Source organism: Glycine max, chromosome 19 (assembly GCF_000004515.6).
Source record: "Glycine max cultivar Williams 82 chromosome 19, Glycine_max_v4.0, whole genome shotgun sequence".
Lineage (NCBI taxonomy): Eukaryota > Viridiplantae > Streptophyta > Magnoliopsida > Fabales > Fabaceae > Glycine > Glycine max.
The window spans coordinates 745,541-769,427 of record NC_038255.2 but is presented as its reverse complement, the minus strand read 5'-3'; the positions used below and the strand labels follow the sequence as shown (position 1 = coordinate 769,427).

The 23,887-nt window shown below is 29.8% G+C and overlaps 1 protein-coding gene and 1 long non-coding RNA gene across 2 annotated transcripts; both read right to left on the bottom strand.

Annotated features, from left to right (window-relative positions):
• Positions 1–4,280: 4,280 nt before the first annotated feature.
• LOC102669230 (uncharacterized) lies at positions 4,281–5,638 on the bottom strand. The gene has a single exon (XM_006603746.4). The coding sequence runs from the start codon at positions 5,575–5,577 to the stop codon at positions 4,597–4,599; it is 981 nt and encodes a 326-aa protein (XP_006603809.3). The 5' UTR covers positions 5,578–5,638; the 3' UTR covers positions 4,281–4,596.
• Positions 5,639–16,151: 10,513 nt separating this feature from the next.
• Positions 16,152–19,210, bottom strand: LOC121174156 (uncharacterized). Its single transcript, XR_005890004.1, has 5 exons — positions 19,005–19,210; positions 17,797–17,915; positions 16,970–17,068; positions 16,537–16,645; positions 16,152–16,440 (listed from the first exon to the last, which is right to left on the bottom strand). It is a non-coding gene; the product is annotated as an uncharacterized lncRNA (long non-coding RNA).
• Positions 19,211–23,887: the final 4,677 nt, after the last annotated feature.

Here is a 23,887-nt window from a genome sequence, read left to right as displayed (position 1 = left end):
AAAAATTATTAATTTAACTTATTAAATTATAAATGTTTAATACCTTGTAAAAAAAATCAGATTCCTAAAATAATAGAAATAGTCATGTTTATATACAATATTTTTATATCAATGTTAATTTTGTTTTATGGATAAAAAATTTTCGGTTGGTAATCATATTTTAATTTTTTAATTAATTTTGAACTCTCATAATTTTTTATTTAAAGATTAATTACTTTAATAATATTTTTAATTTTAATTATTATATTTTTCATTGTATGCATTCTACTATTAATTTAATTATCTTATATCTTGAAATATTCACAAATTAGTCGGTTAAGTCAGTCGATAAATTTGTATTCTATTGATTAAATTAGTTTTCTATAATGTGATCGATCGACTAGGTCATAGTTCTATTATTTATTAGTAACTACGATGATATATAATATATTAGAAAATAATTATTTCGATTATTTAGTCATAATATTGAAGCAACATGCACCCAATACAAACCTCCGGACAGAGGTTAACTCCTCTTCTGAAATATACGTGAAAAATAATTTGTATTCTATTTGATTAAATGAAGTTAGGTACACATATTTTCCACTCAAGATGAAACAAATTTTGCAGTGATCATTCAAGTTAGACATGAACACACATATTCAGATTTAATTTTCTTTTCAACAAATTTGAAAAGTTTTGAACTAAATTAGTTCAATTAAGAATTAATTGATTTGATTCGGGTCATCAAATAAACAATATATATATATATATATATATATATATATATATATATATATATATATATACTTTTAAAATCTTAATATAAAACTATGAAAATGTCATAATTTTATGGTAATAAAATAATACATAAATCAGGACCCTTGATGAATAAGTGGGAGAGAGTATGCATACATAACTACGCCTTATGACAATGAATGGAGTATATATGACATCATCCCGTGATCTGTAATCGTTTGTAATTGGAGACTGCACGTGTTAACGTCAATGTGTAACTACATTCCCATGATCGTGGGGTATACATCAAATTAACTTCTCTTTTCTTTTTTCAAGTTGTGCTGTTACTTAAAAATGATGTGGTTCTGAAAGTTGTATTAATATTTTTACAATTAAATATTAACACAATTTTCAAAATCATTTTAAAAGAATAAAAGGAAGATAACTTGAAAAGAAATATGAGAAAAGCAAGATCCATATATATATATATATATATATATATATACATGAGACCCTAAGGTTCCTGCCTTGCAATAATGTGTTAATATATTAAGGGAATTACTTCCTGCCCCTTCTATTTTGCTTCCTGCACTTTCAAAAAGACATGAACAGACTAAAATAACCCTCAACACTAGCACATCCTCTTCTCTTCCAATTTCTACGCCGCCCAAGCATCCTTTTTGCTTCTTGCCCTGCTCTTCTTCTCCCTCCCCCTCTTTTAAAGCCCAATACTTCCAACAACGACACTTCTTCCACTATGCTTCTTCTCCCTCCCCTTCTGCAAGGTGGTTTTTCCTCCCCTTCTATTTCTGGATTTATAATTTATAAGCCAAATAACTGTTTTCCTGGATCACCTATTATGAAATGATATTAGTATTGTTCCGGATTGAGTGTTTTGGAATGCATATTGTGTTTCAGATTACTCAATTTAGAATTTTACTAACATCATTCCAAAATAGCCTAATGATCCAAAAATGTTGTAGCATAGTTCTAGTTTGAAAAACACTCAATCTGAAACTTAATGGTTGTGAAAGTAATTTACATTTATTGAGCTATCGGCCGCGCACCACTCAACACCACCCCGTCGACAACTCCTTTTTTGCTTCTTGCTCACCACCCCGTCGACAATTCTAGATTCGAGGGGTACACCTGTGAACTAGGAGTCACCACATAAGAAGACTTGACACCACACTCCAACCCAAAACCTTAAGGCTCAGGTTTATAGGTCTTCTCCCCACTACTTATATAGTGCTCAACTTTTCCATCTACCCAATGTGGGAATTCGCCTCACACTTGTAACCCAACATGACCCCTTTCTAAAATCGTGAATCCACCACAATACACTATATTTTTATACTTCTAACAAAGCCTTTTCCAAAACTATGCTAACATACATCCAGAAAAGTCTTTCCAAAATTATGTTAGCATAATTCAAATTGTATAACAATAATAATCAATTTTAGCATGAATGATTTGGAGAGGAACCTTACTTTCTCGAATTTACTTAGCACTTGCAATTTCTTTTCTGTGATATGACTTGTGATTTGTATTGCTTTTAAAAACACCCATTATAAAATAATTACTAAAAATACTATTATTCAATATCATTAATTCATTATTTCAATTTATAGAAAGAGAGAAACAACATTACGTTTCTAGTGCTATAGAATTTTATCCAAAGTCTAAACCAATTTCTATTAAACAAATTAAAGAACCTTTAAAAAGTACACACTTTATATTATGCGGTGCAACTTTTTTCTTTGGCGACCAATGCCCGTATTAGAAGATAAACTGAGACCCTCATAAAGGATTAAAGCAACATCACCTCCTAATTAGAAGGTACCACAGAAGGCAATTTAATTAATCCCCATTTGACGTTAGCTTATCACCTAATCATTTATGGTTTTATGTTCCTAGTCAACATTATCATCATTGTATCAAGGTCTTTAATTTTCTGCTTCGTTGAAAAGTCCTCAAACCCCTCACTTTCACTTTCAATCCTTCTTCACATCTTCATCAGGACATGCCGTAGTAGTAGCTACAGTTTTAAAGCTTTGGGAAAGCGAATTCTACTCTCTTATCTATATGTGCAAAAGTGCAATTTATTTGGGAAACCACTATACTAGCCTGGATTATATTTTTGGAAAATGGAATGGTGATAGATAATCATCATCAATAATAATAATAATAAAATGGCCTTGCTCACTCTAGCGAAGGTTTTCTTAGACTGGATATTAGAGAAAGAGAAATGCTTTTATATTTTTCAATATATGTGTGTTTATAGGTTGAATTTTATTAAAGTTCGCAAAATGCCCGATTTTTTTAATTCTAATAAACTTAAGCCAAAAAATGTGTCAACAAAATATATTACTTACATTCCTTTTCATTTCGGTAATAAACTTCTTTCAAACAATTTTACTTTCTAGTCTCCCCTTCTTCCTTTCAACCAATCATAATTTTCTTTTTAAATAATAATAAAAAGAAAACCCCCTTCACCAGAAGGTGGTCAATGACTCATGACCTAATTGGGTAATATAAATGTCAAAACACACTTTTTAAGACATACTTTCCAAAGTAAGAAACTATTAGTTACTAAGAGTGGAATGGAGTTCGGAAGAGAATACAAACTGTTTTCATTTTAAAAAACATTTTTTGGAGTTAGTGAAAAATTGTAACTTCCCCTTTTACACTTGATTATAAAAAGGAGTTTCATAAATTATGTCATATTTATATCCAAAAAAATCATCTAATCGATATATTCATCTATAATAAAATTACCATACTATTTTTAAATTATTATGTATCATAAATTATCATGAATGATAAAATTGTTAATTTTTAATAATTATTTTAAATGTTATATTTAGAATAATTTTAAATGTTATCTTTTTAAACAAGTCTTTTATTTAGTAAGTAATATAAATGAATTTACTTCGGAATTTACGTACTTTGTAACCGGTAGCAAATTAAGAAAAGACTTAAAATCGTTATATACTAACTTCCAATCAAATTGTTTGAAATTGGAAATCATTTTGGAAATCACTTTATTCACTAATAAAATTGGAATGTTACCAAACCACGCATGCATCTGCATCTATTGCCTTTGGTATAGATATAATTTTTGTTATAAATGTTTTTGGATGAATTATTTACTAATTTTATCAATGATGAATTTTTGTTAAAAAATCTAATTTGATATGATTCTTTTTTATTTATAATACTGAAACTAAAGATCTTCCTTAAAGAACTTTTGACACGTAATCATGTGGATATATTGGGCTCCTGTATACTGTACAGCTTGTACAGAACTTTTGAGTAGATTATATGATATATACTATACTTTGCCTTTAAAAAAAACGACACGTAGTCACGTGACATTAAATGCCATATATGTATGTATGTATGATAAGGTTAATAGTAACTCTGGTAGAATAAACAACAATGACATCATTTTATACTCATAAGTCATATATAATACATAAAAAGTAAACTAAAAAACAATATCAAAACAAAAATATAAGACTAAAAACAGTATTCAAATCCACATTTAAAAAGACAAATAAAAAACTTAAGCATGAAATTGTATTTCATACTCGCTAAAAGGACTTGTCACTATTATTTACATGGTCACACGTTAACTGTAAACCAAACCAAACCAACCCTTCAAATAAAAAACACAAAACCTTGAGTTTTGCAACTGAATCTCCATATTGTTCAAGTTACTTTTGACTATGAGACTATAATAATAACAACAACAACTATAGTCACTACAAAATATGCAACAACAAAAAAAAAAACTAAAATAAAAAAAGAAAATATAAAATCTAGTTTGAGTTTGTAATTTTGTTGCTTATAATTTATAATAAAAAAGAAAAATTGTCAAAAATGAAGAGGGAATGCTTTGCCCATGGAGTTGAGATTAACACACAAACCAACCAAATCCTGTCGATACGGCAAATACGACCGTCGTTTAACCTCTCTTCTCATTTCTCTGTTCCGAACATAAAGCGCTTCGTGCGCCGACACCGCCGGAACCGCCACAATTCTCTTCTCGCCGCCGCCGCTACTTGCCGGAGATTTTTTTCCTGTCTCCGATTTCGTTCCCTTCTTCTTCGCCGAATTCACCGACGATGGCGTCAGGAACACCACCGACTCCTTCCCCTCGCTGTTGCTCCGCCGCAGCAAATCCAGAAGCTTCCAGCGCTTCGACGACGACGATCCCGTCGATTTGCTCTTCCGGCACGGCGTCGCAGGCGCCGGCGACGCCTTCCTCGGCGTCCACACGCAGTACGTCCCCGGCGGAACATTCTCCAGCTCGTCCTCCACCTCGGACGACGAGCACGACGCTGAAGAATCGTCCATCAGCAGCTTCCCGAGCGTGATCTGAATCGCCGCCACGTCATCCTCCTCGCCGGAAGCTCGCCGTTTTCCTTCTCCGCTGTCCTCCTCCGCCGCGGTGGCGAGGTCGCGGTCGAAGATCGGGAACGCCGGAGTGGCGTTGTTGTCCACAAAAACTCCGTCGGCGACCTTGCGAAACGCGACGAATTCGAAGTCGGTGTCGTTTTCTTGGAAACGCACGTCGTTTCGAATGACCTGATCCGCGATGTCGTCGAGCGTGTTGGAGGAATAGGCGCTGAAGCTTGGACACACCAACGACTCCATCACACTCTCTTCTACTTTTTGCATTTTCTTTTCTCTTTTTTTTAGAAAAATAAGATTTAATTTTATTGTTGTGTTTTGTTCTGTTTCTGTTCTAAGAAGTAAGAAACAGGTTTGGCGGTATTTATATAGGGAAAGAAGAAGATGGAAACAAAGAGCACTGCAACTGCCACCGTGTGTCTCAAGCATTACCATGATCATGATTAATTAATTAATTAATTAATTAATTATTATAATAATAGTAATGGATGATGATGCTTTGTTTTTGTTTTTTTTTTGTACGTATATATTTATTATTAATAGTAGTAGATAATCAATATCGAGTATTGACATAGTAATAATGATCGGGGTCTTTTAATCAAATATTTTAGTCTTTTATAATTTAAATTTTAATTAACGCTTTAATATAAAATAAATTATGTTGGAAAAAAAAATCCCACACTTATGTCACTTAACCCATGAATCATAGTTAATTTATTAGTGATTATTTCATTATGATCTGGATTCTTGATGTTCCTTTCTTGCCCTGGTTCACACCTCTCTTGACCAATGACCATATGGAACATGTTTACTCTTTGCACATATCACTTCATGCATTTGAATATTGCCAAAGTAAAATCATTTTTTTAGTTTTTTTTTAAAATTTATTTTATTGTGTTGTCAAACAATTGTCTTGCAAGTTTGTATCTTTATATGCGGAGAAATTCAACTACACTAATGATTTTGATAATTATTATATCATTTTTATAACATGATATAAAATATAATTTTTATAACAGTTGAATTATATATATTATCAAAATTATTTATGTTAAATTTTATCAAAATTAAACAACAAGATAATAAAATGATTCATATTTAAGTGTATTTTGAAATGTTTATATTAACTCAATTTTAATTTATATGTACAAGATAACAAGTGATTTTATATTAATGTGAAGTTTTATATATTTAATTTATGTAAAAGAAACTTTGAATCCAACGATGAGTTTTAAGTAAAGTAAAGATTATTCAATTGAAAATTATAAAATAATATAATAGTTGTCAAAATTCCTTCTCTTCATATAATATATATATATATATATATATATATATATATATATTATCAAAGAGTTTGTCTTATTTCATTTTTTAGATATTTATTTAGAATGTATTGGAATGTAATAAATAATATAATTTTTTTTACTTTCTTATCCAATAATATATTGTTTTTACTAACAACAATCAATATATTGTTATACATAATAAAATAATTGATTTTTTCATAAGTGTTTTAAAATTCAGGTTTATAATTATTATGTTACAAGAAAAATTACACTAATAATAATTGAAAATTAAATTCATATTTATGATGCGTATATACCAAAATTAAAAAGAAAAGGTGAAAAGTTAAAAATATATAATATAAGGTAAAATATGTTTTTTAGGTCTCTAATTTTTTTTTATCAAAATTAATATTAATCCCTATGTTTTAAATAAAATGATTATTTAAATCGGTATAATTAGTGAATTTCATTTATTTTTATGAAACTTAAAATATTAGGATGAGTGACAAGACTCACCCATTATAAAAAAGAATGCAAAAATCAAAACTGTCATTTTTAAAGTATAAAAAAAATGACAGAAAAATGATGGACTTTATTTTATAATATAATAAATTTTGTTAATTTTTTGTAATGATATTCGTTGAAATTTTCAATTTCAATTTAGTAACGTAACGAGGAAGGTAATATATAAACACAATTATCTTTGTTTTCACACAGCAACCAACCTTTATTTTGTCTCACTACTAATTTTTTCCACGCTTCCTCCGATTTGGTCCAAAGTGTCTTCGACTAGAAAAACATAATTATGAAAACTACGTTTTATAATTTAGTGTTGGCTTAGGGAGAGAGACTATTTAGTATTTAGAATAGAGAGAGATGAGGTTGTTTGAAATAAATGAGTATGCGTTTTGGGGGGCTATTGGAAGTCTTGATCAAGAGCGGTGCGATATAAATTAGGTATGACACATGAAAATGGCAAAATGTGGATGGCACTCTATATTGTTTCTAGATTTGATTTTTTTAAGGCAGAGTATAAATTTTAATGGGTTGGTTGATGAGGGAACTTCCAATAAATACTTGGGGTGATTAAAACAAACAGAAAACTCTTCCCATAATGGACTCTTTTAGTAAGAAAATGTGATGGATTCATTAGGCTATATACATGTGGTAGTGGTTGTGAGTTTCTTTTAGTTAGGAAGAAAATGTGATGGATTACATTTCTGATTAGGCTATAGATTTGTGATTGTGTTTGAGACTCGAGAGTATCCACAAATTTGCCTGCGAAATGTTTTTTTTTCTTCATTACTTAGTTTTTGTGGGGGAGTATTAATTGTTGGAATATTATCAAGTTTAAGGGGTGTTTGTTTTATAGATAATTTTTTTAGTCTCAAAAATATTTTTTTTCATGAGAATGTTATTCTTGGATATTATTAAAAATGTGGTTGGTTAACTATTAAAATTGGTTGGAATTATTTTACATATTTTCTGAAATAATTAAAACATGTGTTTGATTGAATTATTTTTTCCTAGAAATAGACATTATAATTACTAAAATGTTTTTGTTACAAAAACTCCTATTATACCATTGTCTCCTCCCCGTTTCCCATACTCTCACCTCCTAGAATATAAATTATAATTATTCTAAAATGTAGGAATGAATTTGAAGATAAATGAAATTGTGAAAACATTAATTAAGCAGAAATGAAATTTGTTGGATTAGAAAAAATTTAAGCATGTATTATGAAAGAGGAATGAAAGATTAGTGGAGTAGTGGTTACTAAAACGGTATACATGATTTTTTTTTCTCATAAAGAGATATTCATGTCCCATGAGAATAATTTTTCCCTATCTTCTCAGTCAAGACTAAATATTGATAGAATGTAAAATTATGTATTTCATGGGAATAAAATATGCACATGATTAATTTCTTATTATCCAATAACAAATGTGAGATAATATTTTCCAATCCTGTATTCTCATGAATAACTCATTAGTCACTTGAAACAAACTCCCCCTAAGTAATTTTTAAAGTATATAAATTAAGAGTATAATATCTATGTACTAATATTATAAAATAATTTATTATATTATCTTTCAAACATAGATATCCGTTTAAATTACTTTAAGATGATTATTTTAAAAATTAACAAACTTATCATACATGGTGGATTATATATTGGATGATTGTGTAAAAAAATTATACTTTTAATGCATAACCCTTTTCTCATAAATTTAAAGAAGGTATTTATATAAATTATAAAATATATATATATAATTAACTTAGTTGAAACGTTAAATATGTTAACAGAAAAGTGTGACATGTCTATTAGCATTGATTTGGATGATGATGAGACATGTTAATTGAAACAATGCCATTTTAAATGGTTTTATTTTGGTTCATATTTTTATATGGTTCCATTTTGGTACTTTACACTTTTTAAATGATTTCATTATGGTTAGTTAAGTTTGTAAAATTATACATTTTGGTTATAGCAATTATACATGATGTGAGTCTCGCGAATATAGTTAAAGACATTTTACCAAAATTGTTTCGAGTTGGATGTTGTGATATATCTATTGTAACATACTTGATTTTTTATTTCTCTGGCTCTCACACTACGACACTCTACATGGTGACACTTTTAATCGGCATCCATGTTGGTCAGAACTCTTCACCGGTCATAATCCTTCATAAGTAACCCTTTCCGAGACCTCGAAAATTAATTTTGACTGCTTCCAAGATCAATGATTGACCTAATAAACCAACACAAAACTTTTCAGCATGTTTTGTCCTCATTCACATGCTTTCTGAAAACTTTCTAGAAGGTCACATATCCTACAATTACTCCAAGTCAAGTACACTTAACTATGAAGTTCTTAAGTGATAAACTATCAAAAAGTATCTTATTAGTATAGGTAGTATCAATTAATTATTTTAAGTCATCCTTAATTGTACAGTCACATATCTACACACCCTTTAAATCCCTTTCATTCTAATATGATTCGATCAAGGTATTACATTTACTCTTTATAATTTTTTTAGCATTACTAATTGACTTCATGTGTAGTATGCAGGCCAAAATCATTTTGAAGTTAATTAGAAATATTAGTTATTTAAAGCATACAAAATTAAAATAAAATCATTTAAAATGACATCGTTTCAATTAAGATGTCACATCGTTAACTTAATCGGTGTTAACAAATATGTCATCCTTTACTACTAACATATTTATCGTCTCAACAAAATAGATTAAAATAAAATTCTTTAAAAACATAAAAAATAAAAATAAAATTTTTAAAACTTAAGGTACAAAATGAATAAAAATACTAAAACATAAAAAAACTAAAATATTTAGCCAACGATAAATTATACAAGTCTTTCCGCTCCTTTTTGCTTTTGGGGGAACGAGTAAGCTTTTTTTTTTTAATAGTCTCCTTTTGCTCAGTGCCATTATAAATAAGTATTCCACATTTGAACTCGTTAGATCGACAATTGTAGACACCAAACTTGATCCCTTAAGAGTGTATTTAACATATCGAAATAAATTAACTTCTAACTCATTTAACTAATTTATAATAATATTAAATTTAAATTTAAATTTATTTTACTAACTTATAAATTTAGTTCATCAGATTAAAATGTTTAATAAATAAGCTTATTTTGCTATAAACTATAAGCTACTTAATTTAGCTAGCTTAAATTCGAATTTTTTTTCTTTTATTTTTATATTTAATATTTCAATACGTCTCTTTACTATTTTATTTTTTAATAAATATTTGATCCTCAAAAAGCCAGTAATTAAGAATAAACAATTTAAACTATAATTACTTAATAATATATTTTTTCTTACAAAAACCAAAATAATTTATATAAAAATTTAAATACATATTGTTGGAGGCGACACATATAATGTTTCATATTTATATTCTAATTTAAAAGTTAACTTTTAAACTTTCAACTAATGACTGCTAATTTTATGTTAATTTATAAACTATAAACTAACCTGTAAACTTTAAACTAATTTAGTAGTTAAAATTGTTAAATATAACCTAAAAAGTTAGCAGCCATTTCACTTCTAGAAAGGGTGCTTCACTTCTCAGCCCACAAGAGAACCTCCTCTTTGACTGATATATAGTGGGAGTCTTTGTACGTTAAAAGTTCAAGGTCCGTTATCCTTTTTTTTTTCGTCAAAAGAAAAAAGTGTTTTTGTATCTTTCTTCAAAAAGGAAAAAAAAGTGATTTGTGATATAAATATTTTAAGATTTTTTAAAAGCTATTATTTTAAACTTTTGAGCAGAAAGATTAAAACAATCTTTATAGGTTCTATAAAAACATGATTATTTTAAAAAATATAAACATATTTTAATTAAAATACTTTTTCTCAATAAAGACTTAAACAAATATATCCTTATTTTTCGTATAAAAATAATGAAAGAGAGACTGTTATTCATGCATTTACTTTCTCTTTCTTTTGGCCTTTTTTTCTCCTTCCGTTGACCCTTAAAAAACCAAAAAAATATATAGGTTGAATCCTTAAAAAAAAGAAAATAAAAGGAGGAGAATTAAGAAATAAAAATAAAACTACCTCAGGTTATTTAAATAATAAATAAATAAGTAATTTATCAAAATAGTTAAATTAATTAAATTTAATTAATGATATCATAAATTTAATTTGATTCCATAAATATCAATAAAATATATAATGACACTATTTGTATTTTAAGGAATAGTTTTTTCACTGATAAATGTCTCTTATATTGTTAATATAGACCAATGAAGTATTCATTTACATGAAAAATAACCGATCAAACCGTTGGTTCAGTTTAAAAAATTGTGGATACGAATACGAAATAGAGATATGGTTTTTCTATTAGAGACAATCCCACTAGACAACAAACTCTTCATTCTGAACATTTAATATTATTGCATACACAAAATTTAAATTTGAAATTATTAGTTAAACTAAGTTGTAGCAATCTGCATTGGTCGATACAAGCTTATACATAAAATAGTTGTAAAATTTATGTGTGAAACATCAATATATCCAAAAATGAAGAGTCCTTTCCTCTTGATAAATACCATAGATAGGAGTTAATCAATTTACCTATGTATTTTAATTCTCTTTTTCTGTTTTTGTGTTTCACATCCCATGATTCGCAAACACAAGTTTCGTAATGGTTTATCGTGTAAAATAGCACCTCTCTTTTCTTTTTAGTAATTAATTAATTAATATTTTACGTAGAGATTCTTCAATATTCTGGCACCCCAAATTCTCCGTAACCCAAGAATATTGGGTAAGTGGGAAAGTAGCATGCAATGATGACAAATGAAGTTTCCGCATACCACCATTTTTCTGAAAGCTTGAGTTTGAAAGAGTTTGATTTTAAGTCATTCGTTGATTAATTCTAGATTGAATGTGCCCATATGGTGGACTTTGTCCAGAAGAAATATCAAATCCGGACAACAATGTATGAATATCTTTTTCTCTATCGATGAATGAGAAAGAGTGAGTAATATTAGTTAATTTATTATTAAGCACATGTTGGCATTTCCTTATATACCAGTATAGACTAAGCTCAAAAATCAAAGCCTCTCTTTGGAAGAAACCAGATAATTAAATAATGCAGCTAGCTAGTGCTAGTCCAATAAACTTGAGGGGAGATATTTTATCATTTTCAATGTTTCAATCTTTAGTCATGAATAATGGTTGAATTAATAAAAATTATATTTTATATGAAGTTATTAATGATATAATAGTTGTGTAAATTATTTAAATATAATTTAATTTTTTCTTTTTTTAAGGAGAAATCAAATTACGTTAATTTAACTTTAATTAACTATTACATTATTTAATACTTTTTTATTGAATAATATTTTCTTAAAATATATATTTACTTTATAAATAACTAATCTTGTTAAAAAAATATGACTAGTTATTTTTAATGGAGCTTCACCTTTTAATTATATTTTTTTCTTCTATAAATTAGGGTTGGACAACTGAGACTCTATTGCTTTCAAAAAAAAAAAAAACAAACAAACAAACAAACTGATACTCTATTTAAAGAATATGACTTAGTTTCACTTGAACCGACAAATCTTGTAGCATTGAATTAAACACGGAGGATAAAACGTGAAAAGGGAAATACGTGACATTTTCAGGTTTGGTAAAGCTTGATTTCCTTGTATATCTTTGAAATATTGTTACAATTAATTAAGCACAATACCTATATAGTGTTCTTGAAAGTCAGAAACAATTTATTAAACAGAAATATTACATTTTCAAGCACAAAAAATTTAGAGGTAGATGTGTGATAAGGACTTTACAAGATTTCACAAGAGATTATTTTTTAATTAACTTTATTATTTGACATGTATAATGACATAATATTGTAGATAAGATAAGTACCCACCTAACCATTGCTATAAGTTTTAAAAAAGAAAAAAAAAAGGATTACAGACCTATCTTGCTATCAGTTTTCACATTAATGTTTAAGACTTGGAACTACAACAATGTATCGAACTTTCTATATAGGATTAAGTAAAAGTCATCGCAATTAAGTGTAAACTAGATTGAGCTTGAATATACATTTTTGTATTAGCTAGGACGAAAATTTCAAAGGATACAATTTGAGCGTTATTTATTCTTTAAATTAATTCCAAGGAAACACTCTGAATAAAAATGAAAATCTGAATAGAAAAATACCAATGAAACACTACTATACTACCGTCTTCATTAGAAGTGGGACAAGATTGACATTCTTTTAAACAAAATAATAATAATTATTATTATTATTTTAATTTGAACTGATATTGGGCTCAGCACATTTAGGGTTCACCCAATTCTGCCATTCCTCTTTGTTTTACTTTTTGTTTTCCCATTCAAAAGATTCTGCATATCCTTATCATGAATGAATGTTTAGTCAAACAGTAATTCTTATTGCTACATTCTTGTTATTGATTTGGCAACTAAAAAGTTACAATTTTTATTTTAAAAAAATCTTATATGGGGTCTAAATTAGATTTTCTTCTAGAAAACACTTTTTTTTACAGTTTGTAGAAAACACTTATAATATCATACACTATAAATTTATACAAGATTAATATTTTATAATCAATGATGGACACTCTCCACACGTGCATGCAGCCATTCCCTTACTAATTAGTACTAATGATCACGAAACAATGAACAAGGATAATCACGTTGCAAATTCAACACCCAAATCTTAAAAGTGGAACTTCTTTTTTATATCAGATAAACAATTAGTGCTTAAAGCAAAGCCCAAGTCAGGGCGGTTTACTTGATTACAGCTTAACCTTTTTAGAAGAATGAATGACCTCACTTAAAAATCCATTTTATATATAGTAGGATATAAATTAAATAGGATTCTAAATAGATTTCAAAGTAGCCTAATAGACCTCCACTTAAATATAAGTAATTGAGTCTAAACTTTTAGATAAACTAACAAATATATGATTTCAAAATATTATAGTAAAAATTTAATATAATTAGAATTAGTTACACATATTATTTGTATTCATTAATTTAAATAGGTCAATCTGTTGAGTTTTAATTAAAGTTTTTAAATGGCCTCAAATGTGCCATTTTTAACAATCCTATTTATTATATATACTTAGATAATAAGTTTCCAATTAATGATCAGCAGCCTCCAACTTAATTTGCTCACCATATGAAACTATAGTGGGTTGTGTTTGTGGATAGGTACAAATGATTATTTACATTGGCCACCCCCATGCTTTTCTTAATTTCCTTTATAATATGATGGCTGCATGATGACACCCAACTTTCCATGCAGCCTTCTTCTTGTTTGAAGTCCTACTAACCCACTCTTGCAAGTGTGTTTTGTGTGGTATTGTTAGAAGTAAGAAACATCATCGCTGACATGGATATTCCACTTTTATTTAATTAATTTTATTGATCTCTCTTTCTCTCCTACTTGAGCCTGATAATATGGAAGGGTATTACAATGCATTTACACAATTATACATTCATTTTTCTTTTCCTATTCCATTCTCTAGAAGATATTATTCTCAATATTCCTTTCCTTTTTCCTTTTTGTCATATGCAGCTACATATATAGGGCCTAGCTAGTGCCTTTTATTTAATCTAACAAACCAACAAGACATAATAGTATTTCAAGATCCACACACACACACACGTGCTTCTTCCATTAACAGATACATTGGCTTTACATATACAACAGGTGGCTGCTACGCTCAAATCTTGCCTTCGCTAATTTTATAAACAAATTAACTACAGTGTTGATCTGTGCACTTGTATTAAGCTTCATACATGTACTAAAATAACTTATAAATATAGGAATATTAAATTGATATATTAATTCTATTCATATGATTCATCACTATTATATATATTTTATCCATAACAATCGAAGTAAAATATCATAAATATATAATAATTTAAGCGCATTATTCAACTAACTGTTCTAGATACTACCTAATATAAATATTATATTTAAAAAGCGAGAGAGTGATTTGCTTTGTATAACTCTCGTTGGAGAGAAGAAATTGAACCTATATTATATATTATTATTATTATTGATAATTTAGATAAAATATATTACTGGCAAAGCTGAAAGAAGAAAATAACAAGAAAAAAAGTTATTCCAAATGTTGGCATGTGTGCACGAGCTATAATATTATTTTAACGAGCTTAATTTAATATGTTGTAGTGTAAAAATTTTTTGTACAACTAAAAAAGAAATAAGAGAATTGAGGGTCGATCATTCACATCTATAGAGAAGGAAACATGTGTGCTGATGGCTAGTCAAATTTAGGAGGATTCTTTGATGTTTGAGGAACCACAGGTTTTCCTAAGTCAGTTTGTTTTGGTTGACTGTTCTGGGATTTTAACCCCTCGTTTGATTCAGTTGCAATTTGGGCTTAAGCCCATTCTTTTACAGAAAAAAGGTATAGAATGAGCAGTATGATGAAGAGAGATCGAGAAATAAAAAAGAGTTATAAGAGTTATAAAAATGTGTGTAAAAGTAATATAGTTTACTAATTTGTCCTGTACTTTTTTGTTCTTTGTTTTAAATAGTGATTCTCTAAAAGACAAGACAACACTTTTTAAAGAAAGACTGAAACAGGACAGAGACATGCATGTTTGATGTCTATATCCAAGCACGTATCACTCATAATGTTTTAACTAATTAAGTTATAAAAAAAATAATTGAAGAAAATTAGTAGCTGTAAATAATGAGTTTAGTTAAGTAATTAATGGTGTTGATAACATTTTTCAAAAGATTAATTATAATAAAAAGTAATGGATTTCGTTATTTTTAAATCATCAAAATATAATGGGTGAAACTATGATTTCCTCTTCCTAATCATAGCTAGAGCTTGGATGCAGGAGGATTGAAGTGCAAGTCCAAGTCTCATTCACATTAATCCAAATCCATTTTTAATGGAGACCAGGTGGGAAATTTTTTATACAACAGTTGACATGTGTCCTAACCAGAATATTTTCAACTGAAAAATAAAAAATAAAAGCTATTTATTTACAATGCTCTCAACACTTCAATATGCCACTTCAACCCAGAAAGAAAGCAATTACAATTCCAAGTTGTAAGAATGTTTATGTTTAGAAGTATTTACATTTCACAATTGTCTTTTCTTTAATATCTCTTTGAGATATCCAATGAATATAACTCAGTTGATACCCGACAACACACAACACAACACACACGTTGAATTTGTGAGAAAAAAACCTAATTTGATTTCCACAAAATACATTTTTGGGGAGAGATGAGAAGTCTTAAGTGCGACTAAGTCCTGAATCGAATGATTACAATTTTGTTAATCAAATATCTCTCTCAGATGTACGGAGTACTTTGCCCTGTACTTGGTGTGGTAACTCATCATCGGATAACCCAATTTCAAGCCCTTCTTCTACTTGCTTTCTCCGTATAATATCATGCTTCTAAATTGGTAGAAACCGACTTTTCTGAACAATTTCAAGCCAGCTTGTTCATAGAGCTGCATGTTTAGATTAAAACACGAGAGATCAAACAAATTTCACATAGAGGAAATATCCTTTTACATACAGATGCAATTTTAAAAATTAACATGTACCAATCATTGTAAGCAGCTTGACCAGAGAAAGAAGCTAGCATATGCCTCAAACAGTCAAACCAAAATAGGGTAAATTCAAATGCAATATTTTGTAGAGCAAATAGCATATCTGCATAAAAAATTAAACAAGTTATCAGTATCAATATTTTTTATGGATGAAGTTGCCTAAATTTTTATATGAAAATACATAATACAATTTTAATGCATTCCCAAACTTGTGTAGTACCCTTAAAATGCAAAAACAAAATTATAAGATCTGTTCTGCAGGAGTAACAAATTAACACATGAAGGGTTAAAAAGATTCAGAAAAAGGAAAAAAGTATAAAATAATTTCATAGTCTTCATTTCAGAATATTGAAGTAACTAAAATTGGACGATGAAATCATTTGTGAATGAACTCTAAAATAATAGATGGATGCATGGTTTTACTTACCATCATTGATATTTTCCTGTGACTCCAGTGGCTATGTACCAACAACAAACACTCCAGAAAATGGAATTGAGCTATTGAAAAATCACTTTCCGTTTCAACCTGTAGAAAAAAAATGTTATTTTTAAAAAAAGAAATCAGAAGCCAGGACAGTGTCATTCATTCAGAGACCTAATTCATCATAGTTTCATCATAGTTTCATCATACTAGCAGATAGAAGTACTAGAAAAATGCAGCTGAGAATCATCAATGCCAATATATATGATCAGGTAACACAGTTTTGTCTAAAAACAAGTACATGCAGAAGCATCGCATTTAACAAGCAAGCAATATGCTGCAATGCTGCAACACCTAAGAATAAAATGAATGTTCGGTAACTAATGACTAAAATCAGTGTTTTATAATTCCACTCAATTTCTAAACTTTCAACTCCTTACCTCAGTTGGGTTTTTATTTTAAATATAATAAAGGTTAAATTGTGATTTTGGTTCCATAGTTTCACAACATTGTATTCCTTATGTTCTCTGCAAACACCTCTTCTATCTCCACAATTAAAAATCAAAGAGACTAACGATAGGTTATAATGCCAACTCAAATATTAGCCTCCTGAAGCATGCCAACATCATTTGCCCCATCACCAATAGAAAATGTTGTCTTCCCTGTTCCCAATTTAACCAATCTTGTAACCTGCATATTTTTTTGGCTTATGTGATTCTAATGTTTATGAAGCTCGTTCTTTTTTTTATTTTTTGAGAAATTTCCATAACATAATGTAAGACATGAGTATGAAGTAAGAAGAAAGAAGAGTGTGGGCCAGAAAGCAAATTTACCAAACAAGCTAAAGGAAGATGATGCCACAACAACTCCCAATGATAGAGTACTCTTCACAGAATGGATGCCACGTTCCAGAACTTATGTACTTCACCGCCTTCACTTTTTTCCTTGTGTTCTAAATACGAGAAAAAAATTTGGTTGAAATTCAATTTCAACAGTGGATATTGATGATAGAGACTCTTGCATGCAAAACAGAATAAGAAAAAAGTTTATACATGAAGAATGTAGCCGAGGCGTCTTCCTTTAACAAATATTCATAAATTTACGTGTAACTTGTGCTAATATTGTTTGCTAAATGCTAACCAAAAAGAGTGAAATATTTGCAATAAAAAAATTGTATTTCAAAAGCTGGGAAGATATTCTAGAGAATTGGAACCTAATGAAGAGGTACACATGAGAATTGGTGCATGTGTAATTTCCAACTAGTGGTTCATCTTACTCTTAAATCTTCAGGTTTTCAGTGTGAGCAATCTTTGATGATGAGCTACCTAAACAAGTTCTGGGCAATTACTAATACATCTGAGAGATAGATTGAAGCAAAGGGAGTTGTGAAATGTAAATGCTCCTAAACTGTACTATATACCAACAAATTAGTCCAATCGTTTATTATAAATAATATAATTTCAGGATCACTTTGATATGTCGTCACATTTGTACATTTCTAGATTAAATTGATCCTTTAAAAAATATAGGGACTAAATTATCAATGAATACATAATTCTGGGACTAAATAGATTATTTATCCAATTTCAGAAACACTCAAAACATGATATATTTTATCCAAATGCATCCATTCATGACCCTATCATATACCATGCTGTCATGACATTCTACTTTATTGTCATGTTAGTATTTCTGCTAAATATAGATGTAGTTAAACTAAAATTACATAATTAAAATACGCATCCGTCACAAATTTTATAAATCCCTCACAAAGGTAGCCAATAATTGTGAAGGAATATATTCTGTCTTAAAACTTCTCGTCACTAATTTTGATTTTTCTAGTAGTGTATATTTTTGTTGTTGTTGTTCTAGTAGTGTATATAAAGGTCCTACAGAGGAAATATTCTTTAATAACAGAATTTTTTTAAAGAAATGACAATTTAGTACCTTCAGGCAAAGTTTGGCAGAAACATCCTAATCAAAAGTGCCTACAGTAATTATTGGAAGTAAAGTGAAGAAGACATTGTAAAATGACATGTACCAATCATTGTAAGCAGCTTGACCGGAGAAAGAGGCATATGCCTCAAACCGAAATAGGGTAAATCAAAATGGACTCTTTTTAATTTTTATTGAAAAAAAAATCAACCTGCATAAAAAATGAAACAAGTTATCAGTGCATTTATTTTTTTATTTTTGTGTGGATGAAGAGACCTAAATTTTACCTCAACAGGCATGATGCAATTTATTGCGTTCCCAAACCTGTAGTACTCTTAAAATGCAAACAGAAAATTATTGAATCAATTTTCAGCAGAAAGAACAAATCAACACACCAAAGGTTAAAAAATAAGAGAAAGGAAATTTTTTTTTGAAATATTTCAGTCTTCATTTCAGAATATTGAGGCAACTAAAATTGGATGCATTTGAGGGTGAACACTAAAATTGATGGATGCATGGTTTTACACATCAGATATTGTTTGGTTAATTGTGAACATTGTTTCTTAAGGATAAGGTTTTATGGTTTATATCCCAACAAATATCAGCCTAATGGCAGAAATTAAAGGATTTAATATCTGATATCAGGTTTTATATATCTAAGAAAAGAAGAAAATAAAAGATGAACAATTGATGAAAAAGATGGAGTAGCATAGCACTTCTAACAATTATATTCTGTGGATAACATTACAATAGTAACCTGTGCTGCAAGCATATATGGGTTTGACAACTGGGTCGATTATGTATGATGCAATTTCTCCATAATGTAACATAATCTACCAAGTCCTGCTTGTTTACATATTAAGACCACATGTTAAACAACACAAAAGAGTAGAGAATATTAGTGAGTGGACATGGTAGATGAAGGGTACGCGTTTAGTTAAACAACTTAATTATGTACTTGTTCAATAAGTTATTATTCCATAACATCTTGTGCCACAAATTTGATAACGAAACTTATTAGAATAAGCAAAAAAAAAAAAAAAAATTCGGTAAGCTCTACAAAATACTTCCCTAGTTAAATTAAAAATTCTCTTCATTTATTATGAATTGGAAGAACATAAATCTTTTTAAGGACAGGTAAAAGCACAGCCCAGATAGGTATAATCAAATGTATCCCTATACCTGGCATCGATTCAGCACTGCTAATGCCAACTCCAATATCAACCTCTTGAAGCATGTCAACATCATTTGCTCCATTCAGATAGATAATTTTGTCTTCCCTTGTAACCTGCATATTAATATTTTTTGGGTTGGTGTGATTATAATGTTTATGAAGTTTGAGTTCTTTATCCTCTTTTCAGAAACTTCCATAACATAATGTAAGAAGTATGAAGTAAGAAGGAAAAAAGCAGGAGGTTGGAAAAGAAAACAAATTTACCAACAAGCTAAAGGAAGATGATGCCACTACAACTCCCAATGACAGAGTACTCCTTACAGAAAGGATGCCACATGCCAGAACTTTTGCACTTCACTTCCTTCTCTGTTTTCCTTGTGTCCTAAAAATTAGAAACACATTTGGTTGGAATTGTTGAATATTGATAATAGAAATTCTTGAATATAAAACAAAATATTTAAAAAATTGATTCACGAAGAAACACTTGTCGATTTACGTGTGTTAGTTGTTTTGCTGTTGTTTGCTAATGAATTAAATGCTAACTAGAGAGTGAAATATTTGCAACAAACAAGATGGTATTTCAAAAGCTGCTGAGATATTGCGGAGAATTGGCACCTTATCATGAAGAGAGGTAAACATGAGAATTGGTGCATGTATAATTTGGAACTTGTGGTTCATCTTCTTCCTAAAATTCTCCTATTTTTAATGTGATTAATCTTTCTCCAGTAGATAATCCTTCTCTGGGAAATGATTCAAATTGAGGGCACTCACTATTTTCAAGATCCTTTGAGATGATTATGAGTGTGCTCCATTGAAATCATTTGTAGATTACGAATCCCCTTGAGTTCAAGCGAATGGAGTTTTTGAAACAAATGTAGCGGAAAGTTCGTTAGAGCTTCACAACCACCAACAATCTTCAATTTTACAAGGAAATCATAGCAATGGCTCATGATAATATTCATATTTGCAATCCTTTCGAGCCACAATTCTTTCATGCCGTGTCCTCTAATGGTGAGCCTTCCACAGTCACTAATCCATTGTCGCTTTAAATGAAATCGATTTATGTATTTATATGTTCATACCATATTAAGAAGCGATGCCTTGAATTCTAATGTACCGCATTATCCTTTGAATCTCTATAATGTCAAATATCATTGTAAAATACTTGATTTATTTTCTCCTAAAATACAATTGGATCTATCAAGTAAAATTAAGTAAGTTTGACATTAACATGTTTAAACTTTAGAGGAAATTAGACTCATATCCCATGTGTTTTTTTCAAATTTTGCATGTGACAATTCTCTTTCTTTACCCACCCCACCCGTGCCCACAATTGAAAATATTGTTAGCTGGTTATGACTGTGAGTTTCATATGTCAGCCAATTAAAGATAATTTCATTTGTCATCATTTGGTGGGTAAAGGTTTTAGATTTAGATTCAGCTTCCACTTCACATTTGGTGAGTTCATAGTCTATTTCATCCAAGAGATCCTCTGCATCAAACAAAGCATCTTTGACAGCAAAAAGCCATCCTCTCACACGTGGATCATTGAACTGCTTTTGTTCTGCATCATCAGCCGGAGCATCAATGGATAGCAGCATGATGTTCAACTTGCTGAGCAGCATTTCATCAAGTTTCCTTGGACAAAAGAAGTCAAGAACTTTCGGAGAAGCGAGCCTGTCAAATGCAACCTGAAGGAAAGCAGAAAGAAGAGCACCACCAACAAATTCTGCTGCCATGGTAGGAAAGAGAGTGGATAAACGGAAATCAGAAATTTGAAGTGCAGTTTAAGGATAAATGGATAAATGATTCAGTGCAGCAGGGATGCTATACTGATGGAATGAGTAATAAGCTATTTTACCAATGATGACTTTACTTTAAGGATAGTGGAACATCTTTTTCTTTGATGGTCACTCAACCAATAACTTTTGAGTCTTTCTAAAAGCACAAATATTCTCAGCTTTATTCAATAATGACTCGCTACCGATGATTCCATGTATATACACATTCGCCAAGTTGTAAATAGTGATCATTAGATTATGAATGGATGGTTCAAATTTTGGATACATATTTTAAGTTTGATTTTCATTCAGTGGTTTGGATCAGTTGAATGTGTCAATGTTTGAAATCCTGACTGTAGGAAATGTGTATCCAAAGAGGCTTGATGGCCCCAGTCAAGCAGTGACAACAAACACAAACATTCACAGTTGTATTCCATGAATGAATGTCTGACTATGATTAAGCTGAGGGTAGCTCTTTGGAGTAATTTTCCAAGAAGAATCCTTATAAGTTATAAGATGCTTTGTGTGTGTCGTTTCTTTATTTTTATTAGCTGAGGGTAGCTCTACCTTTAAAAAAAACTTCGTACCCCATTGCCCAGAGGCTCTTCGCTATGCGAAGGTATGGGGGAGGGATGTTGTACGCAGCCTTACCCTTGCATATGCAAAGAAGCTGTTTCCGGATTCGAACCCATGACCAACAAGTCACCAAGGCACAACTTTACCGCTACACCAGGGCTCGCCCTCAGGGTAGCTCTACCTTTAATTTCATTAAATTGATTATGGGAATCGCAAACTTCAACTTCTTGGATGTTCTCTAACTTGATAATTTTTGAAAAAATCTTTTCTTAATCAAATATAGTATATGCATGTAAATTTATTTGATGTATTAATTAGCATGCTTTATTTCACTTAATTGACTATAATGAAATATTTAAGCGAGTTTAGTACGTTTAGTCAGTTACAATTTTTAATATGTTTAATCAAGATTAAGTAATTTGTCCTTCACCAAATGACAATGATCTGAAGAACTATGTTCGTGAAATGGTTAGTTGGTAGCTACATACGTCTTTACATGTCAGGTCATGGTTAATAAAGTCGTGATTGTCTGATGAAAATACATGCTGAGTAAACAAGAACTGGGAGAGTTGAAGTCACAATCCTAAAATTAATCACAAAAAGCATTTCCTTGGAATTCTTTTAATCTTCTTGTTTAGTAGATCAAGTTTAGGGTCGCTATAATCGAATGGCTTCTTACTTCCTGAGACTGTTAAACAATGCATTTAGATAAGTGATATTGATATAGATGGTTTTTAGAAAGCTTCAGACCCTGCAGTTATTAATGGAGACATATAACAACGATCCCTTTATGGATCATGAACTTTAAGTCTTCCGAATAACCTGTTTTATTGTAGTTGCAACAATGATCTTTCTTGAATATAGGCATAGTGTAGAAGTTCTTACTCTTCTGTTACCAGTGACAGATTATCTAGCTAGGAGCTATGTTCAATCTTTGCAGATTGCCAAGATTAGTGGGTGGAGTCAGAATTTGGATTTAAGAATGTTCTGTATTTGTTGGTAGAAGGAGGAAGATGGTCTTGTGACGGTTGTAGAGTAAACTTCTAAAAACTTAAAGAGAATCATATTGTATATCAGTGTGAAGTTTATTGAAGTGTTGTTAGTTTTACTCATAATTTTTGGGCTTTCCTATTATCAGCATCTATGCTTTTTGTGGATGCATTGGCATTAATTTCTTAACACTCTATTGTCACTATCTCATCTAACCAATTTTTAACATGGCTTCTTTCCCTTGATAGTTGAGATACTAAAATTCATTTAAGGGACTAATCTCTCCCAATAAATATTTTTTTATACACGAATTTGAGGGTCAAAGCCCTGACCACACTCTGTTTGTCTTGAAAAGTGTACAAAAAAAGTCACAAAACAAACTATTAATAGTCTTTTAGTTTACATTAATATCATGACCCTCACACACACACAAATATCATGTTTAAAATGTTTTTGGAACTTCCACCA

Bases quoted from the DNA above. Each gene is read 5' to 3' on its own strand.
- LOC102669230 (XM_006603746.4), bottom strand. From the start codon at position 5,577: ATGATCATGGTAATGCTTGAGACACACGGTGGCAGTTGCAGTGCTCTT.